Genomic DNA, 24,537 nt, shown 5'->3' with positions numbered 1-24,537 from the left:
CAAGAGCTCTAGAGAGGGAGGGAAGAGCTGGAGAGTCAGCCTCTAAACTCCGCCTGCAGCCAACTAACTATCTCATCAAACCTTCACACATTAAAGTTGGGGGCTTGGAAACTTCAGCAAAGTTGGAAGTTTCCTTATGTTGGTTTCACTCGGTGAGTTTCGCTCGGTGAGTTTCACTCGGTAAGTTTCACCCGGCGCCCCCGGGCTTTGTGTGTTACCTGGGACTCGGGAAAACTCGGCGTTAGCCCTGTGATCACCAGCAATCGAAACTTCAAACCAAAAGGATGCCAAGATCTTTTTTAAATGTTTCTTTTCAAGGTTGTTGGGAGCTCAGGTTGGTGAATGACCGTTTCTGGGATTAAGAGTCGCTGTGGGACGCACTGAATGCAATTTAATAGACGGTGTGTGTACCTTTGAAGTGTTTGAGTGGGATTGTGGGGATGGACGCGTCACATTGCATTCCAAATGTTACCTCGGGTTCTCCCTTCACAGATGCTGCACAGACCAGCTGAGGTTTTTAAAAATTTCATATCTCCAGCATTAGCTTTTGTTATGGGCGTGAGATTGTGTTTGTGTTTGGAGTATATGGGGATGGTGTGTGTGTGTGTGTGTGGGGGGGGATTGTGTGTGTGTGTGGGGGGGGGGATTGTGTGTGTGTGTGGGGGGGGGGATTGTGTGTGTGTGTGTGTGTGGGGGGTGGGGGGGGGATTGGGGATTGTGTGTGTGTGTGGGGGGGGGGGGGATTGGGGATAGTGTGTGTGGGGGGGGATTGGGGATAGTGTGTGTGTGGGGGGGGGGATTGTGTGTGTGTGTGGGGGGGGATTGTGTGTGTGTGTGGGGGGGGATTGTGTGTGTGTGTGTGGGGGAGATTGGGGATTGTGTGTGTGTGTGTGGGGGGGGGGGTTGTGTGTGTGTGTGTGGGGGGGGGGTTGTGTGTGTGTGTGTGGGGGGGGATTGGGGATTGTGTGTGGGGGGGGGATTGGGGATTGTGTGTGGGGGGGGGATTGGGGATTGTGTGTGGGGGGGGGATTGGGGATTGTGTGTGGGGGGGGGATTGGGGATTGTGTGTGGGGGGGGGATTGGGGATTGTGTGTGGGGGGGGGATTGGGGATTGTGTGTGGGGGGGGGATTGGGGATTGTGTGTGGGGGGGGGGATTGGGGATTGTGTGTGGGGGGGGGGATTGGGGATTGTGTGTGGGGGGGGATTGGGGATAGTGTGTGGGGGGGGGATTGGGGATAGTGTGTGGGGGGGATTGGGGATAGTGTGAGTGTGGGGGGGGATTGGGGATAGTGTGGGGTGGGGGGGGGATTGGGGATAGTGTGTGTGGGGGGGGGGATTGGGGATAGTGTGTGTGTGGGGGGGGGATTGGGGATAGTGTGTGTGGGGGGGGGATTGGGGATAGTGTGTGTGGGGGGGGGATTGGGGATAGTGTGTGTGGGGGGGATTGGGGATAGTGTGTGTGTGAGGGGGGATTGGGGATAGTGTGTGTGTGGGGGGGGATTGGGGATAGTGTGTGTGTGTGGGGGGGGGGGATTGGGGATAGTGTGTGTGTGGGGGGGGGGATTGGGGATAGTGTGTGTGTGTGGGGGGAGATTGGGGATAGTGTGTGTGTGGGGGGGTGGGGATTGAGGATAGTGTGTGGGGGGGATTGGGGATAGTGTGTGTGTGTGGGGGGGGAGATTGGGGATAGTGTGTGTGTGTGGGGGGGGTGGGGATTGAGGATAGTGTGTGTGGGGGGGGGAGATTGGGGACGGTGTGTGGGGGGGGATTGGGGATAGTGTGTGTGGGGGGAGGGGATTGGGGAAACAGTGTGAGACACGATCTCCCTTTGACAAATCCATGCTGACTATCCTTAATTAATCCTTTCCTCCCAAGTGGAGATTAATCCTGGTGTCTCAGAATTTTTTCCAACAATTTCCCTACCAATGAAGATAGAATTTTCAGTAACTTCATTGACGTGTTAGTGTCAGCCGCTTTGTGACAATAATAAAGATTATTATTAAAACCGATCAGATGGCCAATTTCTTTTTGCTGTTTGAGGGATATTGCTGGGTGAAAATTGGCTCTGATGCTTCCTACATTAGAGTACTGACTAGACTTGGAAAAGTATTTAATTGGCCACAAGGTTTTTTTGGGATGTGTTTTCTCTCGGACCAGGATTTTCCACATTTTGTTTCACGTTATATCTGATTTCCAAATTTTGTGTCTGTCACCACAGAGATGGCCTGAGAATAAACGAGTCACCACACAGTCAGGCTACAGCTTTCACAATACATTTTAATTACTTCTTGTAAGTTCACAAACGCACCAGAGAATGTTTAACCTCCGCTTCTTTTTTCATTCGAAAGAGTGCCTGTTATATCAGTTTGAATGTGGATTGGTGCCGGCCCCTGGGTGCTGGGGCGGGTTGCTGGGGGCTGGGACGGGTTGCTGGGTACTGGGGCGGGTTGCTGGGGGCTGGGGCGGGTTGCTGGGTGCAGGGGCCGGGTGCTGGGGCGGGTTGCTGGGGCTGGTTGCTGGGCGCTGGGGCGGGTTGCTGGGGGCTGGGACCGGTTGCTGGGGGCTGGGACCGGTTGCTGGGGGCTGGGACCGGTTGCTGGGGGCTGGGACCGGTTGCTGGGGCTGGGACCGGTTGCTGGGGGCTGGGACCGGTTGCTGGGGGCTGGGACCGGTTGCTGGGGGCTGGGACCGGTTGCTGGGGGCTGGGCCGGGTTGCTGGGTGCTGGGGCGGGTTGCTGGGGGCTGGGTCCGGTTGCTGGGCGCTGGGGTGGGTCGCTGGGGGCTGGGACCGGTTGCTGGGGGCTGGGACCGGTTGGTGGGGGCTGGGACGGGTCGCTGGGGGCTGGGGACGGGTCGCTGGGGGCTGGGGACGGGTCGCTGGGGGCTGGGGACGGGTCGCTGGGGGCTGGGGACGGGTCGCTGGGGGCTGGGGACGGGTCGCTGGGGGCTGGGGACGGGTCGCTGGGGGCTGGGGACGGGTCGCTGGGGGCTGGGGCGGGTCGCTGGGGGCTGGGGCGGGTCGCTGGGGGCTGGGGCGGGTCGCTGGGGGCTGGGGCGGGTCGCTGGGGGCTGGGGCGGGTCGCTGGGGGCTGGGGCGGGTCGCTGGGGGCTGGGGCGGGTCGCTGGGGGCTGGGTCCGGTCGCTGGGGGCTGGGACCGGTCGCTGGGGGCTGGGTCCGGTCGCTGGGGGCTGGGGCCGGTCGCTGGGGGCTGGGGCCGGTCGCTGGGGGCTGGGGCGGGTCGCTGGGGGCTGGGGCGGGTCGCTGGGGGCTGGGGCGGGTCGCTGGGGGCTGGGTCCGGTCGCTGGGGGCTGGGGCGGGTCGCTGGGGGCTGGGGCGGGTCGCTGGGGGCTGGGTCCGGTCGCTGGGGGCTGGGTCCGGTCGCTGGGGGCTGGGACCGGTCGCTGGGGGCTGGGTCCGGTCGCTGGGGGCTGGGGCCGGTCGCTGGGGGCTGGGGCCGGTCGCTGGGGGCTGGGGCCGGTCGCTGGGGGCTGGGACCGGTCGCTGGGGGCTGGGACCGGTCGCTGGGGGCTGGGGCCGGTCGCTGGGGGCTGGGACCGGTCGCTGGGGGCTGGGGCGGGTCGCTGGGCGCTGGGGCGGGTCGCTGGGGCGGGTGGCTGGGCGCTGGGGCGGGTGGCTGGGCGCTGGGGCGGGTGGCTGGGGGCTGGGGCGGGTGGCTGGGGGCTGGGGCGGGTTGCTGGGGGCTGGGGCGGGTTGCTGGGGGCTGGGGGCTGGGTGCTGGGGCTGGTTGCTGGGCGCTGGGGCTGGTTGCTGGGGCTGGTTGCTGGGCGCTGGGGCTGGTTGCTGGGCGCTGGGGCTGGTTGCTGGGCGCTGGGGCTGGTTGCTGGGGCGGGTGGCTGGGCGCTGGGGCGGGTGGCTGGGCGCTGGGGCTGGTTGCTGGGGCGGGTGGCTGGGCGCTGGGGCTGGTTGCTGGGGCGGGTTGCTGGGCGCTGGGGCGGGTTGCTGGGCGCTGGGGCTGGGTGCTGGGGCGGGTTGCTGGGTGCTGGGGCGGGTTTCTGGGGGCTGGGGCGGGTTGCTGGGGGCTGGGACCGGTCGCTGGGGGCTGGGGCGGGTGGCTGGGGGCTGGGGCGGGTTGCTGGGGGCTGGGGCGGGTTGCTGGGGGCTGGGGCGGGTTTCTGGGGGCTGGGGCGGGTTTCTGGGGGCTGGGGCGGGTTTCTGGGGGCTGGGGCGGGTTGCTGGGGGCTGGGACCGGTCGCTGGGGGCTGGGGGCGGGTTGCTGGGGGCTGGGGCGGGTTGCTGGGGGCTGGGGCGGGTTGCTGGGCGCTGGGGCGGGGCGCTGGGGCGGGTCGCTGGGGGCTGGGACCGGTTGCTGGGCGGGTTGCTGGGCGCTGGGGCGGGTTGCTGGGTGCTGGGACCGGTTGCTGGGGGCTGGGACCGGTTGCTGGGGGCTGGGACCGGTTGCTGGGGGCTGGGACCGGTTGCTGGGGGCTGGGACCGGTTGCTGGGCGCTGGGGCGGGTTGCTGGGCGCTGGGGCGGGTTGCTGGGGGCTGGGACCGGTTGCTGGGCGGGTTGCTGGGCGCTGGGGCGGGTTGCTGGGGCCGGTTGCTGGGGGCTGGGACCGGTTATTGGGGGCTGGGGCGGGTTGCTGGGGGCTGGGACCGGTTATTGGGCGCTGGGACGGGTTGCTGGGGGCTGGGACCGGTTATTGGGGGCTGGGGCGGGTTGCTGGGGGCTGGGGCGGGTTGCTGGGCGCTGGGACGGGTTGCTGGGGGCTGGGGGCTGGGACCGGTTGCTGGGACGGGTTGCTGGGGGCTGGGGCTGGGTGCTGGGGCTGGTTGCTGGGTGCTGGGACGGGTTGCTGGGCGCTGGGACGGGTTGCTGGGCGCTGGGACGGGTTGCTGGGCGCTGGGGCTGGATGCTGGGGCGGGTTGCTGGGTGCTGGGACGGGTTGCTGGGCGCTGGGGCGGGTTGCTGGGGGCTGGGGCGGGTTGCTGGGGGCTGGGGCGGGTTGCTGGGGGCTGGGGCGGGTTGCTGGGGGCTGGGGCGGGTTGCTGGGGGCTGGGGCGGGTTGCTGGGGGCTGGGACCGGTTGCTGGGGGCTGGGACCGGTTGCTGGGGGCTGGGGCGGGTTGCTGGGGGCTGGGGCGGGTTGCTGGGGGCTGGGGCGGGTTGCTGGGGCCTGGGGCGGGTTGCTGGGGCCTGGGGCGGGTTGCTGGGGGCTGGGACCGGTTGCTGGGGGCTGGGACCGGTTGCTGGGGGCTGGGGCGGGTTGCTGGGCGCTGGGGCGGGTTGCTGGGCGCTGGGGCGGGTTGCTGGGCGCTGGGGCGGGTTGCTGGGCGCTGGGGCGGGTTGCTGGGCGCTGGGGCGGGTTGCTGGGCGCTGGGGCGGGTTGCTGGGCGCTGGGGCGGGTTGCTGGGGGCTGGGACCGGTTGCTGGGCGCTGGGGCGGGTTGCTGGGGGCTGGGGCGGGTTGCTGGGCGCTGGGGCGGGTTGCTGGGGCGGGTTGCTGGGGGCTGGGGCCGGTTGCTGGGGGCTGGGACCGGTTGCTGGGGGCTGGGACGGGTTGCTGGGGGCTGGGACGGGTTGCTGGGGGCTGGGACGGGTTGCTGGGGGCTGGGACGGGTTGCTGGGCGCTGGGGCGGGTTGCTGGGCGCTGGGGCGGGTTTGGGGGCGGGTTGCTGGGGCTGGTTGCTGGGCGCTGGGGCGGGTTGCTGGGCGCTGGGGCGGGTTGCTGGGCGCTGGGGCGGGTTGCTGGGCGCTGGGGCGGGTTGCTGGGCGCTGGGGCGGGTTGCTGGGCGCTGGGGCGGGTTGCTGGGCGCTGGGGCGGGTTGCTGGGCGCTGGGGCGGGTTGCTGGGCGCTGGGGCGGGTTGCTGGGCGCTGGGGCGGGTTGCTGGGCGCTGGGGCGGGTTGCTGGGCGCTGGGGCGGGTTGCTGGGCGCGGGGGCGGGTTGCTGGGCGCGGGGGCGGGTTGCTGGGCGCGGGGGCGGGTTGCTGGGCGCTGGGGCGGGTTGCTGGGCGCTGGGGCGGGTTGCTGGGGGCTGGGGCGGGTCGCTGGGGGCTGCGGCGGGTCGCTGGGGGCTGGGGCGGGTCGCTGGGGGCTGGGGCGGGTCGCTGGGGGCTGGGGCGGGTCGCTGGGGGCTGGGGCGGGTCGCTGGGGGCTGGGGCGGGTTGCTGGGGCTGGTTGCTGGGCGCTGGGGCGGGTTGCTGGGTGCTGGGGCGGGTTGCTGGGGGCTGGCGCCGGTCGCTGGGCGCTGGGGCGGGTCGCTGGGAGCTGGGGCGGATCGCTGGGGGCTGGGGCCGGTTGCTGGGGGCTGGGGCCGGTTGCTGGGGGCTGGGACCGGTTGCTGGGGGCTGGGGCCGGTTGCTGGGGGCTGGGGCCGGTTGCTGGGGGCTGGGGCCGGTTGCTGGGCGCTGGGGCCGGTTGCTGGGCGCTGGGGCGGGTTGCTGGGCGCTGGGGCGGGTTGCTGGGCGCTGGGGCGGGTTGCTGGGCGCTGGGGCGGGTTGCTGGGCGCTGGGGCGGGTTGCTGGGCGCTGGGGCGGGTTGCTGGGCGCTGGGGCGGGTTGCTGGGGCGGGTTGCTGGGGCTGGTTGCTGGGCGCTGGGGCGGGTCGCTGGGGGCTGGGGCCGGTCGCTGGGCGCTGGGGCGGGTCGCTGGGCGCTGGGGCGGGTTGCTGGGGGCTGGGGCCGGTTGCTGGGGGCTGGGGCCGGTTGCTGGGGGCTGGGACCGGTTGCTGGGGGCTGGGGCCGGTTGCTGGGCGCTGGGGCCGGTTGCTGGGCGCTGGGGCGGGTTGCTGGGCGCTGGGGCGGGTCGCTGGGCGCTGGGGCGGGTCGCTGGGCGCTGGGGCGGGTTGCTGGGGGCTGGGTGCTGGGGCTGGTTGCTGGGCGCTGGGGCGGGTTGCTGGGCGCTGGGGCTGGTTGCTGGGCGCTGGGGCGGGTCGCTGGGCGCTGGGGCGGGTTGCTGGGCGCTGGGGCGGGTTGCTGGGGGCTGGGGCTGGGTGCTGGGGCTGGTTGCTGGGCGCTGGGGCCGGTTGCTGGGTGCTCGGGCTGGTTGCTGGGTGCTCGGGCTGGTTGCTGGGCGCTGGGGCGGGTTGCTGGGGGCGGGTTGCTGGGTGCTGGGGCCGGTTGCTGGGCGCTGGGGCGGGTTGCTGGGGCGGGTTGCTGGGGCGGGTTGCTGGGTGCTGGGGCGGGTTGCTGGGTGCTGGGGCTGGTTGCTGGGCGCTGGGGCGGGTTGCTGGGGCGGGTTGCTGGGTGCTGGGGCCGGTTGCTGGGCGCTGGGGCGGGTTGCTGGGGCGGGTTGCTGGGCGCTGGGGCTGGTTGCTGGGCGCTGGGGCTGGTTGCTGGGGCGGGTTGCTGGGTGCTGGGGCCGGTTGCTGGGCGCTGGGGCGGGTTGCTGGGGCGGGTTGCTGGGTGCTGGGGCGGGTTGCTGGGGGCTGGGGCGGGTGGCTGGGGTGGGTTGCTGGGGGCGGGTTGCTGGGGGCTGGGGCTGGTTGCTGGGGGCTGGGGTGGGTTGCTGGGGTGGGTTGCTGGGGGCTGGGGCGGGTTGCTGGGGGCGGGTTGCTGGGGGCTGGGGCTGGTTGCTGGGGGCTGGGGCTGGTTGCTGGGGGCTGGGGCGGGTTGCCGGGGGCTGGGGCGGGTTGCCGGGGGCTGGGGCGGGTTGCTGGGGGCTGGGGCGGGTTTCTGGGCGCTGGGGCGGGTTGCTGGGGGCTGGGGCGGGTTGCTGGGCGCTGGGGCGGGTTGCCGGGGGCTGGGGCGGGTTGCTGGGCGCTGAGGCTGGATGCTGGGGGCTGGGGCGGGTGGCTGGGGTGGGTTGCTGGGGGCGGGTTGCTGGGGGCCGGTTGCTGGGGGCTGGGGCCGGTTGCTGGGGGCTGGGGCCGGTTGCTGGGAGCTGGGGCCGGTTGCTGGGGGCTGGGGCCGGTTGCTGGGGGCTGGGGCGGGTTGCTAGGCGCTGGGGCCGGTTGCTGGGTTGCTGGGGCTGGTTGCTGGGGCTGGGGCGGGTTGCTGGGGGCTGGGGCCGGTTGCTGGGGCGGGTTGCGGGTTGCTGGGGCTGGTTGCTGGGGCTGGGGCCGGTTGCTGGGGCGGGTTGCTGGGGCTGGTTGCTGGGGCTGGGGCGGGTTGCTGGGGGCTGGGGCGGGTTGCTGGGGGCTGGGGCGGGTTGCTGGGGGCTGGGGCGGGTTGCTGGGGGCTGGGGCTGGTTGCTGGGGCTGGGCGCTGGGGCTGGGGGCTGGGGCGGGTTGCTAGGCGCTGGGGCCGGTTGCTGGGCGCTGGGGCGGGTTGCTGGGCGCTGGGGCGGGTTGCTGGGCGCTGGGGCGGGTTGCTGGGTGCTGGGGCGGGTTGCTGGGCGCTGGGGTGGGTTGCTGGGCGCTGGGGCCGGTTGCTGGGGGCTGGGGCGGGTTGCTGGGGGCTGGGGCGGGTTGCTGGGGGCTGGGGCGGGTTGCTGGGGGCTGGGACGGGTTGCTGGGGGCTGGGGCGGGTTGCTGGGGGCTGGGGCGGGTTGCTGGGCGATGGGGCGGGTTGCTGGGCGCTGGGGCTGGGTGCTGGGGGCTGGGGCGGGTTGCTGGGGGCTGGGGCGGGTTGCTGGGGGCTGGGGCGGGTTGCTGGGGGCTGGGGCGGGTTGCTGGGGGCTGGGGCGGGTTGCTGGGGGCTGGGGCGGGTTGCTGGGGGCTGGGGCGGGTTGCTGGGGGCTGGGGCGGGTTGCTGGGGGCTGGGGCGGGTTGCTGGGGGCTGGGGCGAGTTGCTGGGGGCTGGGGCGGGTGGCTGGGGGCTGGGGCGGGTGGCTGGGGGCTGGGGCGGGTGGCTGGGGGCTGGGGCGGGTGGCTGGGCGCTGGGGCGGGTTGCTGGGCGCTGGGGCGGGTTGCTGGGCGCTGGGGCGGGTTACTGGGCGCTGGGGCGGGTTGCTGGGCGCTGGGGCGGGTTGCTGGGCGCTGGGGCTGGGTGCTGGGGCGGGTTGCTGGGGCGGGTCGCTGGGGGCTGGGGCGAGTTGCTGGGTGCTGGGGTGGGTTGCTGGGGCGGGTTGCTGGGGGCTGGGGCGGGTTGCTGGGCGCTGGGGCTGGGTGCTGGGGCGGGTTGCTGGGGCGGGTCGCTGGGTGCTGGGGCGGGTGGCTGGGGTGGGTTGCTGGGGCGGGTCGCTGGGGGCTGGGGCGGGTTGCTGGGGGCTGGGGCGGGTGGCTGGGGTGGGTTGCTGGGGCGGGTTGCTGGGGGCTGGGGCGAGTTGCTGGGTGCTGGGGCGGGTTGCTGGGGGCTGGGGCGGGTTGCTGGGGGCTGGGGCGGGTTGCTGGGGGCTGGGACCGGTTGCTGGGGGCTGGGGCCGGTTGCTGGGGGCTGGGGCCGGTTGCTGGGGGCTGGGGCCGGTTGCTGGGGGCTGGGGCCGGTTGCTGGGGGCTGGGGCCGGTTGCTGGGAGCTGGGGCCGGTTGCTGGGGGCTGGGGCGGGTTGCTGGGGGCTGGGGCGGGTTGCTAGGCGCTGGGGCCGGTTGCTGGGTTGCTGGGGCTGGTTGCTGGGGGCTGGGGCGGGTCGCTAGGGGCTGGGGCTGGTTGCTGGGGCTGGGGCCGGTTGCTGGGGCGGGTTGCTGGGGCTGGTTGCTGGGGCTGGGGCGGGTTGCTGGGGGCTGGGGCGGGTTGCTGGGGCGGGTTGCTGGGGCTGGTTGCTGGGGCTGGGCGCTGGGGCTGGGGGCTGGGGCGGGTTGCTAGGCGCTGGGGCCGGTTGCTGGGCGCTGGGGCGGGTTGCTGGGCGCTGGGGCGGGTTGCTGGGCGCTGGGGCGGGTTGCTGGGCGCTGGGGCGGGTTGCTGGGCGCTGGGGCGGGTTGCTGGGGGCTGGGGCGGGTTGCTGGGGGCTGGGGCGGGTTGCTGGGGGCTGGGGCTGGGTGCTGGGGCGGGTTGCTGGGGGCTGGGGCGGGTTGCTGGGGGCTGGGGCGGGTTGCTGGGGGCTGGGGCGGTTTGCTGGGGGCTGGGGCGGGTTGCTGGGCGCTGGGGCTGGGTGCTGGGGGCTGGGGCGGGTTGCTGGGCGCTGGGGCAGGTTGCTGGGGGCTGGGGCGGGTTGCTGGGGGCTGGGGCGGGTTGCTGGGGGCTGGGGCGGGTTGCTGGGGGCTGGGGCGGGTTGCTGGGGGCTGGGGCGGGTTGCTGGGCGCTGGGGCGGGTTGCAGGGCGTTGGGGCGGGTTGCTGGGCGCTGGGGCGGGTTGCTGGGCGCTGGGGCGGGTTGCTGGGCGCTGGGGCTGGGTGCTGGGGCGGGTTGCTGGGGCGGGTCGCTGGGTGCTGGGGCGGGTTGCTGGGGCGGGTTGCTGGGCGCTGGGGCGGGTTGCTGGGCGCTGGGGCTGGGTGCTGGGGCGGGTTGCTGGGGGCTGGGGCGGGTCGCTGGGGGCTGGGGCGGGTCGCTGGGGGCTTGGGCGGGTCGCTGGGGGCTGGGGCGGGTTGCTGGGGGCTGGGGCGGGTCGCTGGGGGCTGGGGCGGGTCGCTGGGGGCTGGGGCGGGTCGCTGGGGGCTGGGGCGGGTCGCTGGGGGCTGGGGCGGGTCGCTGGGGGCTGGGGCGGGTCGCTGGGGGCTGGGGCGGGTCGCTGGGGGCTGGGGCGGGTCGCTGGGGGCTGGGGCGGGTCGCTGGGGGCTGGGGCGGGTCGCTGGGGGCTGGGGCGGGTCGCTGGGGGCTGGGGCGGGTCGCTGGGGGCTGGGGCGGGTCGCTGGGGGCTGGGGCGGGTTGCTGGCGCTGGGGCGGGTTGCTGGGGCGGGTCGCTGGGGACTGGGGCGGGTTGCTAGGCGCTGGGGCGGGTTGCTAGGCGCTGGGGCGGGTTGCTGGGCGCTGGGGCGGGTTGCTGGGCGCTGGGGCGGGTTGCTGGGCGCTGGGGCGGGTTGCTGGGCGCTGGGGCGGGTTGCTGGGGGCTGGGGCGGGTCGCTGGTGGCTGGGGCGGGTCGCTGGGGGCTGGGGCGGGTCGCTGGGGGCTGGGGCGGGTCGCTGGGGGCTGGGGCGGGTCGCTGGGGGCTGGGGCCGGTCGCTGGGGGCTGGGGCGGGTCGCTGGGGGCTGGGGCGGGTCGCTGGGGGCTGGGGCCGGTCGCTGGGGGCTGGGGCGGGTCGCTGGGGGCTGGGGCGGGTCGCTGGGGGCTGGGGCCGGTCGCTGGGGGCTGGGGCCGGTCGCTGGGGGCTGGGGCGGGTCGCTGGGGCGGGTCGCTGGGGGCTGGGGCCGGTTGCTGGGGGCTGGGGCCGGTTGCTGGGGGCTGGGGCCGGTTGCTGGGGGCTGGGGCCGGTTGCTGGGGGCTGGGGTCGGTTGCTGGGGGCTGGGGCCGGTTGCTGGGGGCTGGGGCGGGTCCTGGGTGCTCTCCCGACTCCCCGGATTTTGGCGTGGCTCCCGGGGATTTTAACTGCCTTCTGGAATTTGAAGTCCTTCCAACAGATCTAAACATCGACAAGTTATTTAACCAAAGTGGGGACATCAGCAATTGGTCCATCTGTAGATCACTGAATCAAAACTGCATCTATGATTCCCTCCCATCTCCCCTTTTTCCCTAAGGTATGAAAATGATTATTCTGCCACAATCATTTTATAACTTTGAATATTATTATTTTTTAGAACATTTTTGAGTTGGGAGGAAGGTTAAATTCTGCCTGATTTGGAATATCCTCGCACAGCTTTTCGAGGGTATAACCGCTGTGACAATAGTGCACCTGCCAGAGGATCAGCGTCCATCCAGGTTAAGGTGCTTCAGTGCTGATCTTCTGGAAGCTTCTACCCGAGAAGATTTGAAGAGTGTGATCCGTCTTTTGGACTCGTTAAGATCTGCAATATTCAGAACTATCTGAGTGGAGTTTCTGGAGGGTGCGAGGAGTGAGTGGGTGATTGTTGATGCTGCGATGGAGAGGCTCCAGAATCTTCTGGTCCTCTCTCTGCTGGCCACCATGATTGGGGACAGGAGCTTCGCTCAAGTTGGTGAGTTTATTATTTTTCACAACTCTGAGGGCTGTTGGATTGAGAGTTTTTGTTGTGTCCGACGTGGCCTCATTGTAAAGGGGAATGCAGATTTGGGGATCCAGAAAGTTGATGTGCGATGGACTGATCGAGCTCAGGAGGAATAGTAACTGGACCTACCGTTCACAAATCTCTCGACCACTGCGATTGGCCCTCACCTCGTGCCGGGTTAGTTGTAGACTCATTGATAGAGGTTGACTCAGCTGGCAAGACTGTATACTATTGATGTGCTCAGCCAATCGGAGCAGGAAGGAGACATGTTCACTCCACGATCAGTATGGGGTTACCGCCTCTGTGCCTGGTTACTGGCCTGGTTACTGCCTCTGTGCCCGGTTACTGGCCTGGTTACCGCCTCTGTGCCCGGTTACTGGCCTGGTTACTGCCTCTGTGCCCGGTTACTGGCCTGGTTACTGCCTCTGTGCCCGGTTACTGGCCTAGTTACTGCCTCTGTGCCCGGTTACTGGCCTGGTTACCGCCTCTGTGCCCGGTTACTGGCCTGGTTACCGCCTCTGTGCCCGGTTACTGGCCTGGTTACTGCCTCTGTGCCCGGTTACTGGCCTGGTTACTGCCTCTGTGCCTGGTTACTGGCCTGGTTACCGCCTCTGTGCCTGGTTACGGGCCTGGTTACTGCCTCTGTGCCCGGTTACTGGCCTGGTTACCGCCTCTGTGCCCGGTTACTGGCCTGGTTACCGCCTCTGTGCCCGGTTAATGGCCTGGTTACTGGCCTGGTTACCGCCTCTGTGCCCGGTTACTGGCCTGGTTACTGCCTCTGTGCCTGGTTACTGGCCTGGTTACCGCCTCTGTGCCCGGTTACTGGCCTGGTTACTGCCTCTGTGCCTGGTTACTGGCCTGGTTACCGCCTCTGTGCCCGGTTACTGGCCTGGTTACTGCCTCTGTGCCCGGTTACTGGCCTGGTTACTGCCTCTGTGCCCGGTTACTGGCCTGGTTACTGCCTCTGTGCCCGGTTACTGGCCTGGTTACCGCCTCTGTGCCCGGTTACTGGCCTGGTTACCGCCTCTGTGCCCGGTTACTGGCCTGGTTACTGCCTCTGTGCCCGGTTACTGGCCTGGTTACTGCCTCTGTGCCTGGTTACTGGCCTGGTTACCGCCTCTGTGCCTGGTTACTGGCCTGGTTACTGCCTCTGTGCCCGGTTACTGGCCTGGTTACCGCCTCTGTGCCCGGTTACTGGCCTGGTTACCGCCTCTGTGCCCGGTTAATGGCCTGGTTACTGGCCTGGTTACCGCCTCTGTGCCCGGTTACTGGCCTGGTTACTGCCTCTGTGCCTGGTTACTGGCCTGGTTACCGCCTCTGTGCCTGGTTACTGGCCTGGTTACTGCCTCTGTGCCCAGTTACTGGCCTGGTTACCGCCTCTGTGCCTGGTTACTGGCCTGGTTACTGCCTCTGTGCCCGGTTACTGGCCTGGTTACCGCCTCTGTGCCTGGTTACTGGCCTGGTTACTGCCTCTGTGCTCGGTTACTGGCCTGGTTACTGCCTCTGTGCTCGGTTACTGGCCTGGTTACCGCCTCTGTGCCCGGTTACTGGCCTGGTTACCGCCTCTGTGCCCGGTTACTGGCCTGGTTACCGCCTCTGTGCTCGGTTACTGGCCTGGTTACTGCCTCTGTGCCCGGTTACTGGCCTGGTTACCGCCTCTGTGCCCGGTTACTGGCCTGGTTACTGCCTCTGTGCCCGGTTACTGGCCTGGTTACCGCCTCTGTGCCCGGTTACTGGCCTGGTTACCGCCTCTGTGCCTGGTTACTGGCCTGGTTACCGCCTCTGTGCCTGGTTACTGGCCTGGTTACCGCCTCTGTGCCCGGTTACTGGCCTGGTTACCGCCTCTGTGCTCGGTTACTGGCCTGGTTACTGCCTCTGTGCCCGGTTACTGGCCTGGTTACCGCCTCTGTGCCCGGTTACTGGCCTGGTTACCGCCTCTGTGCTCGGTTACTGGCCTGGTTACTGCCTCTGTGCCCGGTTACTGGCCTGGTTACTGCCTCTGTGCCTGGTTACTGGCCTGGTTACCGCCTCTGTGCCCGGTTACTGGCCTGGTTACCGCCTCTGTGCCCGGTTACTGGCCTGGTTACCGCCTCTGTGCCCGGTTACTGGCCTGGTTACCGCCTCTGTGCCCGGTTACTGGCCTGGTTACCGCCTCTGTGCCCGGTTACTGGCCTGGTTACCGCCTCTGTGCCCGGTTACTGGCCTGGTTACCGCCTCTGTGCCTGGTTACTGGCCTGGTTACCGCCTCTGTGCTCGGTTACTGGCCTGGTTACCGCCTCTGTGCCCGGTTACTGGCCTGGTTACTGCCTCTGTGCTCGGTTACTGGCCTGGTTACCGCCTCTGTGCTCGGTTACTGGCCTGGTTACCGCCTCTGTGCCCGGTTACTGGCCTGGTTACTGCCTCTGTGCTCGGTTACTGGCCTGGTTACCGCCTCTGTGCCCGGTTACTGGCCTGGTTACTGCCTCTGTGCTCGGTTACTGGCCTGGTTACCGCCTCTGTGCCCGGTTACTGGCCTGGTTACTGCCTCTGTGCTCGGTTACTGGCCTGGTTACTGCCTCTGTGCCCGGTTACTGGCCTGGTTACCGCCTCTGTGCCCGGTTACTGGCCTGGTTACTGCCTCTGTGCCCGGTTACTGGCCTGGTTAACACTCTCTGCCGAGTTATCTGCCCGGTTAACACTCTGTGCCTGGTTATCTGCCCGGGCAACACTCTGTGCCCGGTTAACACCCTGTGCCCGGTTATCTGCCTGGGTAACACTCTGTGCCCGGTTATCTGCCCGGGCAACACTCTGTGCCAGTTATCTGCCTGGTTAACACTCTGTGCCCGGTTATCTGCCTGGGTAACACTGTGCCCGGTTATCTGCCCGGGCAACACTCTGTGCCAGTTATCTGCCTGGTTAACACTCTGTGCCCGGTTATCTGCCTGGGTAACACTGTGCCCGGTTATCTGCCCGGTTAACACTCTGTGCCCAGTTATCTGCCCGGTTAACACTCTGTGCCCGGCTATCTGCCCGGTTCACACTCTGTCCTGGGTTATCTGCCCGGTTCACACTCTGTGCCCAGTTATCTGCCCGTTTAACACTCTGTGCCCGGCTATCTGCCCGGTTAACACTCTGTGCCCGGCTATCTGCCCGGTTAACACTCTGTGCCCGGTTATCTGCCCGGTTAACATTCTGTGCCCGGCTATCTGCCCGGTTCACACTCTGTGCCCGGTTATCTGCCCGGTTAACATTCTGTGCCCGGCTATCTGCCCGGTTAACACTCTGTGCCGGGTTATCTGCCCGGTTAACATTCTGTGCCCGGTTATCTGCCCGGTTCACACTCTGTGCCGGGTTATCTGCCCGGTTAACACTCTGCCCGGTTAACACTCTGTGCCGGGTTATCTGCCTGGTTAACATTCTGTGCCCGGTTATCTGCCCGGTTAACACTCTGTGCCCGGTTATCTGCCCGGTTAACACTCTGTGCCCGGTTATCTGCCCGGTTAACATTCTGTGCCCGGTTATCTGCCCGGTTAACATTCTGTGCCCGGTTATCTGCCCGGTTAACACTCTGTGCCGGGTTATCTGCCTGGTTAACATTCTGTGCCCGGCTATCTGCCCGGTTAACACTCTGTGCCCGGTTAACATTCTGTGCCCGGTTATCTGCCCGGTTAACATTCTGTGCCGGGTTACTGGGTTTAATGTTCTGTGACAGGACTGTGGGTGATGTCTGTGACTCGCTGACAGAGTAAATATTGGTGGAGGATTTTCAGTGTGCAGCTGGGGCGATGTTTCAGCATTTCCAGGATGGGAGGGGATAAAGTCATAAGGAAAAGGTTCAGGAAATATTCAAATATTTTATACAATTTACCTACAGTTGGCGACTCTTTATCTGGTATCATGTGACCCGTATAAACAGCCCAGCCGAGGAATCACCCGGAACTTTGACCCCTCACTCTCAGCTCCTGAAACTGCTTTAATGTTTTATAGTTTAACAATCTCGAGCAACAATTCCTGAAAAGAAAGATTGAGAGTGGCTGAGTCCGATTTGACTGAACTGTTGTCGGTTTCTGAACATCACACCTAGCTCTGTGTTTACCCAGCAGGGCATCTCTGAGCATGGTAGCACAGTGGTTAGCACTGTTGCTTCACAGCTCCAGGGTCCCAGGATTCCCCGCTGGGTCACTGTCTGTGCGGAGTCTGCACGTTCTCCCCGTGTCTGCGTGGGTTTCCTCCGGGTGCTCCGGTTTCCTCCCACAGTCCAAAGATGTGCAGGTCGGATGGATTGGCCGTGATAAACTGCCCCTTAGTGTCCAACGGTTGGGTGGGGTTACGGGGATAGGGCGGGGGATTGAGCCTGAGTGGGGTGCACTTTCATAGGGTCGGTGCAGACTCGATGGGCTGAATGGCCTCCTTCTGCACTGTAGGGATGCTATGCTATGATATGATCAGTGTTCGGGGAGTAATCTAGCAATGGCTCACCGTGGACATGTGTCAGTGATGTAGATACCAATAGGCTGCAGGAACCCATTCCAACATTCTCCCGAGTGTTTGAACAATGGTTCGGAAGCAGACATTCCCTAGTTACTGATCACTGGGTCATCTGCACAAGTTTTGGTATTTTGTAATAACTGATGGAATGCTCAGCACATTTTTACTTCCTGTCACCACATCTGTAATGAACACACTCGCACCAGTCACTGCACAGCAAGCAATATCAGGCACTGGAGCATGGCAGAACATCACCCATCACTGCCCCACCATTCAACCTGCTTGAAAGGACTTTGTGTTTTTCAATAAACTCCAGGACCCATTAATCATTGAGCAATGTTGAGGAATTAGTCTGGGAAATGGTGACAGAATGTGTCTCCTTGTTTCTCCATATACAATCAGGGGGCACAATTTAAAACAAAATGGTCTTTAGCTAAGATGGAGATGAGGAGGAATTTTTGCTCTGAGGGTCGTTGAGTCTTTGGAATTCTCGTCCGCAGAGAGCAGTGGAGTTGGGGTCATAGACGAGGGATCCGAGGGTTATGGGGACGGGCAGGACAGTGAAGGCCACAATCCGATCAACCATGGTCTTATTGAATGGCGGAGCAGCAAATGATTTGATGGGCCGAATGGCCTAGTTCTGTTGCTACTTCTTACAATTTGATGCTGAATTTGAACATTTAGGGTTATTGTTGAAACTTCTCCTGTCTCCAATCTTACCCTGGAATTTAAAAAAATGATTCCAATAAAGGGGCAATTTAGCGCGGCCAATCCACCTACCCTGCACATCTTTTTGGGTTGTGGGGGTGAGACCCACGCAGACACGGGGAGAATGTGCAAACTCCACACGGACAGTGACCCAGAGCCGGGATCGAACCCGGGACCTCGGCACCTTGAGGCAGCAGTGCTAACCGCTGTGTCGTGGCAGTTCTGTTATCCTGGAATTTGTGAAATTGTTTCACTGTAGAACCAGGCTGTTCAATCCATCGATTCTATGCCCTCCCGTCCCCCACATTCCTAATTATCCGAGCAACAACATTCCTCACTTTGAAGCAACAATCTAACGTCCCATTTAAACTCTTCATAAATGTCTTTAATGTCCTGTTGAGTGAAGACGATGAGGGGCTACTCCGCTTCCTGTTTCTCATTTCCCCCCAGCCTGACACTAATACTAAAGGTTTGTCTTCCCCGACTGTCTCCAGGCCTTAGTGTTGCTATTTGTAATTGTTCAGAGTAACTTGTTTTGGTTTTACTGCTGAGTTTATCTCTCCATCTCCAATTCCTTTCTTTCATCTTCTACTGCATTCTGGCGACTGCTCCCGCCCAATCCAGCGGTCAGTTTAATGTATGTTTCTTTGCGAAGACTAGGACCAGGAAGAGCCCATCCAGCCCCTCGAGCCAACTCCGCCATTCAAGGACATTGTGGCTGATCTTCTATTTCAACTTCACGCACTTTGCTGCACTATCCCCATCTCCCTTTAATTCCTTTTAGTCTCTAAACATCTGTTGATTGATATTTATTATATATTTAGCAGCTGAGAATCCACAACTCTCAGGATCGAGAATTCCAAAGATTCACAATCCAATGAAAGAAGAAATCTCCGGGCCAACATCTTTAGATTCCACTTCCTCGTTCTCTCCATCCACAGGAAACATACTGAATAAAATAGATTTTCCTCAAATAATAATGAATCCACAGAGAGGAGTTGATTTGGATGAATTGAGATTTAAAGTGGGTTGGAAATGGAGACAGTTTGTTTTTCTGATTATTGTTGGTTAATCATTCGCAAATGGATCTGCTGACGGGAAATGGGAGTGAATTGATGCTGGTTCTCTCTATGGTGCCTCATGGAACAATGAAGACAGATCTACAGTATCGAGGGCAAGGTTGCGTTTGTGCCTGAGAGTTATTCATTAACGTGTCTCGGGACTATTTGTTCAGTACAGGGTCAAGTAGACCTGGCTGTTGGGGGATGGGATAAGATTCAACCACCTGTACAGGCTGGAGGGGAAATCAGGAGAATTGGAGTCGGAGAGATTTTCAGAATCCGCACAGAGGGCCGGGCAGTTATCCTCATTCCCCCCTCCTCCACCCACACCTCCCTCGGTGACCGAGGGTATGAAACAGGCCAGATTAGTCTGGTCACTGCTTTAGTTTCTGATTGTGATGGTGGAGAGTGATTTTGTCAGTGTTCACTGTGCGCTGTATTGTTTTGGAATGATCTTCAAGGTGCTCTTGTTGCTATAGTAACAGGTTTTGGCTCCAATCCGTGTTTTGAGTCAGTCTGGCAGCCAGTGAGGCCGTTGACAACTTTACTTTTTGTTATCACTCCTGCATTTGCAAAGTCTTATTTGGTAGTTTTTCCCGGTCTCCCCTTTTTTCAAATGTTGAACCCCAGCCGGAGAGGGCACTCAGGAATATGGGTGAAGTTTGAAGGAATAGGGTGCTGGCACAGTGGTTAACACTGCCGCATCCCATCGCCAGGGACCCGCGTTCAATTCCGGCCTCGGGTTTATGCGGAGTTTTCCCTTTCTCCCCGTGTCTGCGTGGGTTTCCTCCGGGTGCTCCGATTTCCTCCCACAGTCCAAAGATGTGCAGGTTAGGTGGATTGGCCATTCTAAACTGCTCCTTGCTGTCCAAACGTTAGGTAGGGTTTTGGGATAGGACGGGGTTAGGGCCTCGTTGGGCCTTTATTTGGAGGATTGTCCCAATGCTCTCCTCCTGCACAGCAGGGATTCTTTGTTTCGAAAGCAGAGAGTGTCTTTCCAGGAGAGTTCTTGAGTTTTTGGAATTGTCTTTGTCACCTGGCCTGGGGACGGGGGGGGAGGGGCTCCTGGCCTGGGGACGGGGGGGAGGGGCTCCTGGCCTGGGGACGGGGGGAGGGGCTCCTGGCCTGGGGACGGGGGGAGGGGCTCCTGGCCTGGGGACGGGGGGAGGGACTCCTGGCCTGGGAAATATTCTCTGAACCGTAGCTTCAGTGTGGAGAACTGCATGCTGCTGGTATTTACTTCCTGCAATAACTTGTGTGTTTAACTTCAGGAACCATTTGTCTTTCAAGTTTCAAATGGTTTTCACAGGAAGTGTTCTCATTGTCTAGCGGTTCGTTCAACTTTTGTATTTTTTTGGGAAATAAAATTCCTTTGATATTTCACCTCTGTAGATAACACAACAAGTCCAAATTCCACCGAGGCACCTGGATCAGACGTGCCAGTAAGTGATATCTTCCTTTCTTTTAACTGTGCCTCGCTGATCGGTGGGGATTGAGTTTGTGTATCAGGAATATTTACTGGCCTTTGGCCTCCCGTTTGGATGGGACTTTGTCGAAAGCCTTCTAAAAGTCCAAATAAACCACATCCACTGGCTCCCCCTCATCAACTCTACTAGTTACATCCCCAAAGAATTCCAGTGGATTTGTCAAGCATGATTTCCCCTTCATAAGTAGTATCCCCTTCAGAGTAGTAAGGGAGTGGAATGCCCTGCCTGCAACAGTAGTGGACTCGCCAACACTAAGGACATTCAAATGGTCATTGGATAGACATATGGACGATAAGGGAATAGTGTAGATGGGCTTTAGAGTGGTTTCACAGGTCGGCGCAACATCGAGGGCCGAAGGGCCTGTACTGCGCTGTAATGTTCTATGTTCTCAATCCATGCAGATTCTGTCCGATCCTGTCAATGTTTTCTAAGTGCTCTGCTGTTACATATTTTTTGATGGACTTGAGCACTTTCCACACTGCTGATGTCCAGCTTATTGGTCTATAATTCCCTGTTTCCTGTCTCCCTTTTTAAATAGTGAGGTTACATCAGCTACCCTCCAATCTGTAGGAACTGTTCCAGAGTCTCTAGAATCTTGGAAGATGACCACCAATGCATTCACTATTTCTAGGGCCACTTCTTACTGCTCTGGGATGTAGATCAGTTGCCCCAGTGGAGGTGGCCCTCGCAGGTCTGGCTGCCTCTGTTCCTGGAAGGTGAGAGAAGGCCCAGAGCCTCACTCTGTATTTATCAGCTGCCCCAGTGGAGGTGGCCCTCGCAGGTCCGGCTGTCTCTGTTCCTGGAAGGTAAGTGCTGACAGTCGGTTTCTAGGAACAGGGTGAGGTGGAATGAGCCATACTTCTTTGCTACTGAGTGACGGCTATGCACTGAGTATAATGCATGTACGCACTATATATTGAATTGACAACCTGCTCTCCCTATGCTCAGATCCAAAGCATGGGCATTGGAAGTACATTATTGGAGAGTTTTACTTCCCTGAACTCTGATGGAGATGGAACACCTTCAGGAGCAGGGACGGGATGTTAGAAACTGTTAGTAATAGGACCATAGAAAGATCATGGCACAGAAAGTGGCCAATCAGCTCCTCGTGCCTGTATGGCGGAAGAAGCCCGCCGTTCATTTTAATCCCACTTTCCCGCACCTGATCCATGTCTGTGCAGGTTACAGCACTTCAGACGCAGAACCTTCGAAATGAGTTGGACATTCCAGCCTGAATCACCAAATCAGGCAGCAAATTCCAGACACGTATCCCCCCAGGTGGAAATGTTGTTCCTCACATCTCCACTAATCCTTCTACCAATCACCTTAAATCTATGCCTGCTGGTAACCGACCTCTCTGCTCAGGGAAACAGGTCTTTCCCGTCTACCCTGTCTGAACCTCCCCCAAAATTTTGTACAGTACGAAGTCTTACAACACCAGGTTAAAGTCCAACAGGTTTGTTTCGATGTCACTAGCTTTCGGAGCGCTGCTCCTTCCTCAGGTGAAAATTTTGTACACCTCAATTAGGTCACTCGCTCCACCTCCTCTGTTCTAAGGAAAACAACCCTATCCTATCCAATCTCTCCCCACAGCAGCAATTTTCCAGCCCTGGCAACATTCTTGTAAATCTCCTCTGCACTCTCCCCAGAGCAATTGTGTCCTTCCTGTATTGCGATGACCAGAACGGTACACAACAGTCCAGCTGTGACCTAACCAGTGTTTTATGCAGTTCCAGCATTGCACCCCTGCTTTTGTGTTCAATACCTCGCCCAATAAAGGAAAGAATTCCATGTGATTTCTTTACAACCTTATTCACCTGTCCCGCCACCTACAGGTAGCAGAGTGCATGCACCCTAAAGTGTCTCACCTCCTTGACCTCCTCAATATCCTGCTGTTTATTACGTATTCCCTAACTTGTTTGCCCTCCTCAAATGCATTACTTCAATTTTTCCGGATTGAATTCCATTTGCCACTTCTCTGCCCACTCAACCGACCATTGACAACATCATGGAGATGACCGCTACCCTCTTCACTATCACCTGCACAGTCGATTTTTGTGTCATCTGAAAAATATTCCCAATCATGATTCCCACATTTAAGTCCACATGATGAAGGTGTACATTAGGGCAAGGGCCCCAACAGTAAGGCTTGTGGAACACCACTGGAAACTGCGTTCCATTCGCAAAAACACCCATTGATCATTACCCTATGTTTCCTGTCGATGAGCCAACTTTTGGATCCAACCTGCCATGTTCCCTGTATCCCATGAGCGTTTGCTTTTCTGACCAGTCTGCCATGTGGATCTTTGCCAAATGCTTTGCTCAAATCTATATAGACAACATACACTGCACTGCCCTCTTCAATCCTTCTCGTTACTTCCTCAAGATGTGACTTTCCTCTGAAAAAAAAACATGCTATCTTTGATAAATCCGCACCTTTCTAAATGACAATTTATCCTGGTTCCCAGAATTGATTCTAATAAATTGCCCATCGCCGAAGTCAGACTGACTGATCTATAATTATTTGGCCTACCCCTTGCGCTCTTTTAAAATAATGGGACAGACTGCATCTAGTGAGGATTGGAAAATTATCCTTCGAGCATCTCCTATGTCTTTACTGGCTTCTCTCGATAACTTGGGATACAATCTATCCAATCTTGGTGATTTACCCGCCTTCGAGGATACCAGTCGCTCCAGTACTTCCTTTTTCACTGTTTATTGTATCAAATGTTTCACACGCCTCCGCTTTAACTAGAATGTCTGCATCATCCCCCCTCCTCTGTCTTCACAAAGTGCTCATTAAGAACCGTGCTCGCATATTCTGCATCAACACATAAGTTACATTGTACATTATTGATAAGCTGTATCATTGATTGGTTGTCCACGTGCTCAGACAGAGAAAACATCTTTGGGTTTTCCTTAATTTTACCTGCCAGTATATTTTCATATCCTCTTTGCTTTTCTGCTTTCCTTCACTCCTGTATTTCCTCTCCTCCTCTAGGCTTTATAACAAATACACTTTTGTGATTGTCATAGCTTTCTTTTTTCCTTTTATCTTGCTCTATGCTTCTGGATAACCAGGAGGCTGTAGATTTGACAGTCGCGCCCTCTGAATAGGGATAACTGCATTGTTATTGACCGTCACATTGTTTTAACAGATTGCTGCCATTGTGGCTCCCTGTGTGATTGGTGGTGTACTGCTTGTCATCATCATCCTCGCTGTGGTCTTCATAAAGCTGAAGGGAAAGCGGAGAGATGAAGGGACGTATAACCCCAGCCAGCAGGAGCAGATTGGGACCCGCACACAAGTCAACCACACCCTGAAGCTACCCCCGGAGGAGAGGCTGATCTAACCGGTCTCACACCATCTCCGTCGTGGCAATGGGACGATAACTAAAGAAACAGCAACAATCTGCCACTGTTGATTAGCAGAGTGATTTTGAGACCAATTACCCTTTTTACTTGATGTTAATCTTTGTTGGGTTAAAGTGAAGGATATTCTGTGGTGGGTGATTACAAGACAGTATCTCGCTTGTTATTTCAGGTGTATACTACATTACTATTGGAAGGATCCAGTTACACATTACGCTGATACTCCAAGGCTATCTCTGGGTCAAGTGGAAACTCAGACATGGCAACCAATTCAGCCCCATGTGCCAAGCAACAATCCCACCTGTATCGAACTATTAACAGACTGGTGACCCTTCGTCAGTTGCTGGGCAATGGGGTTACTCAATCCTACTAAATAAAGAAGCTAAGGCTAGTGTGCCCTGAGAGATTTCCCACCCGAGATCCTTTTTTTCCCAAAGAAACAAATTTGTTTGGCCAGGAGCTAACTTGCATTGTAACTGGGTCCATTGTAGCGCACACTGTCGTCCTAAATGCGAAATAGAGCCAACATGAAGCACCTCTCGCAATTAAATCTACCATGCAGTAAAATGAAAGTTAGTGTTCACCAATCAGCAGTAGCCACTTAGCAATTCCGCTGGTTTTCCTGTTATCCCGCTGTTTTTTCCCCCCTCCCCATATTTAACGCAGCAGGCAATCTCCTGAACCTGTGGAATATCAATGAATTAACACATCTGGTTACGGTACAAATGTCAGTCACACAGGTGACCTCATGAGGCACCTTGGTTACCTTCAGTGGGTTAAGTAATTTAAAAGAATTTTTAAATTAATTTTTAGATTGCGTTTTTATAAAAAAACCCTTGTGTAACTCCTTATCTTGCATCAATACGTCAATAACCTTCAAGATGTTGAGGTGTATTTGGCTTTGGGATACGAGGCCTTTCCTAGTGTAGGGGCTGACTTCATGTTGCCCTGACCCACAGGACATCTCCATTTGAGACTCAGCCAAGCGGATCTTCTATGGCAGAGCTCGTTGGGACACGGAAAGATATGGGGCAGGATTCTCCGTCCCGCTGCACCCGTTTTCTGGCGCCCCCCACCGGCAGTGGGATTCTCCCTCCCAGCACCGGGACAATGGGGTTTCCCATTGTGGGAAATCCGCGGGCGTGAGAGGGCTGCCGGCGAAGTGGAGGATCCCACCGCCAGAGAATTCGGCCCATAGCATTTTAGTGTCGGGCTGAGTGAGAAAGAAATAAGGGCACAGAATTTGTATGAAGTGTGCAATTTGATGCAAATATTTTTAATCCTTTGTGCAGCTGATCTTAATGTAACTGTCTTGCACTAGAAAAAAAAAGAGATCTAACCTATCAAATGTTCCTGGATCATGGTAAGTTGGCGGTTCTGTTGTTTTCTAAAGGCCCAGGCGTGTTATATAATACAAAAGAGAGTGTAAATATGTTTCTCTTCAAATCTGCACTGTCAAATTGCAGTTTAGTAAACACTGGATGAATTTATATCAAGGCCAAGAGATTGCTGTTGGTAATAAACACTGGATGAATTTATACAGACA

General features: G+C 60.7%; 1 protein-coding gene across 3 annotated transcripts; it reads left to right on the top strand.

Moving 5' to 3' along the window:
- On the top strand, positions 1–24,537 carry crb3a (crumbs homolog 3a). 3 transcript variants are annotated; one of them, XM_072490848.1, is made up of 4 exons: positions 1–152; positions 11,510–11,866; positions 19,525–19,574; positions 22,778–24,537. In XM_072490848.1, the coding sequence occupies exons 2-4, from the start codon at positions 11,791–11,793 to the stop codon at positions 22,970–22,972; spliced, it is 321 nt and encodes a 106-aa protein (XP_072346949.1). In that variant the 5' UTR covers positions 1–152; positions 11,510–11,790; the 3' UTR covers positions 22,973–24,537. The 3 variants fall into 3 exon arrangements, with proteins under 3 accessions (XP_072346949.1, XP_072346947.1, XP_072346948.1); XM_072490846.1 differs by having other exon boundaries at positions 2–180; XM_072490847.1 differs by having other exon boundaries at positions 3–166.

The sequence above is a fragment of the Scyliorhinus torazame genome, chromosome 27 (genome assembly GCF_047496885.1).
Source record: "Scyliorhinus torazame isolate Kashiwa2021f chromosome 27, sScyTor2.1, whole genome shotgun sequence".
Classification (NCBI taxonomy): Eukaryota; Metazoa; Chordata; class Chondrichthyes; order Carcharhiniformes; family Scyliorhinidae; genus Scyliorhinus; species Scyliorhinus torazame.
The sequence above is the reverse complement of the archived record's forward strand: the minus strand, read 5'-3'. Positions and strand labels throughout refer to the sequence as shown.

Coding starts and splice junctions, on each gene's coding strand:
- crb3a (XM_072490848.1), top strand. CDS start 11,791: ATGGAGAGGCTCCAGAATCTTCTGGTCCTCTCTCTGCTGGCCACCATG. Junction 11,867..19,524: donor CAGGAGCTTCGCTCAAGTTG/GTGAGTTTATTA, acceptor TCACCTCTGTAG/ATAACACAACAAGTCCAAAT. Junction 19,575..22,777: donor CACCTGGATCAGACGTGCCA/GTAAGTGATATC, acceptor TTGTTTTAACAG/ATTGCTGCCATTGTGGCTCC.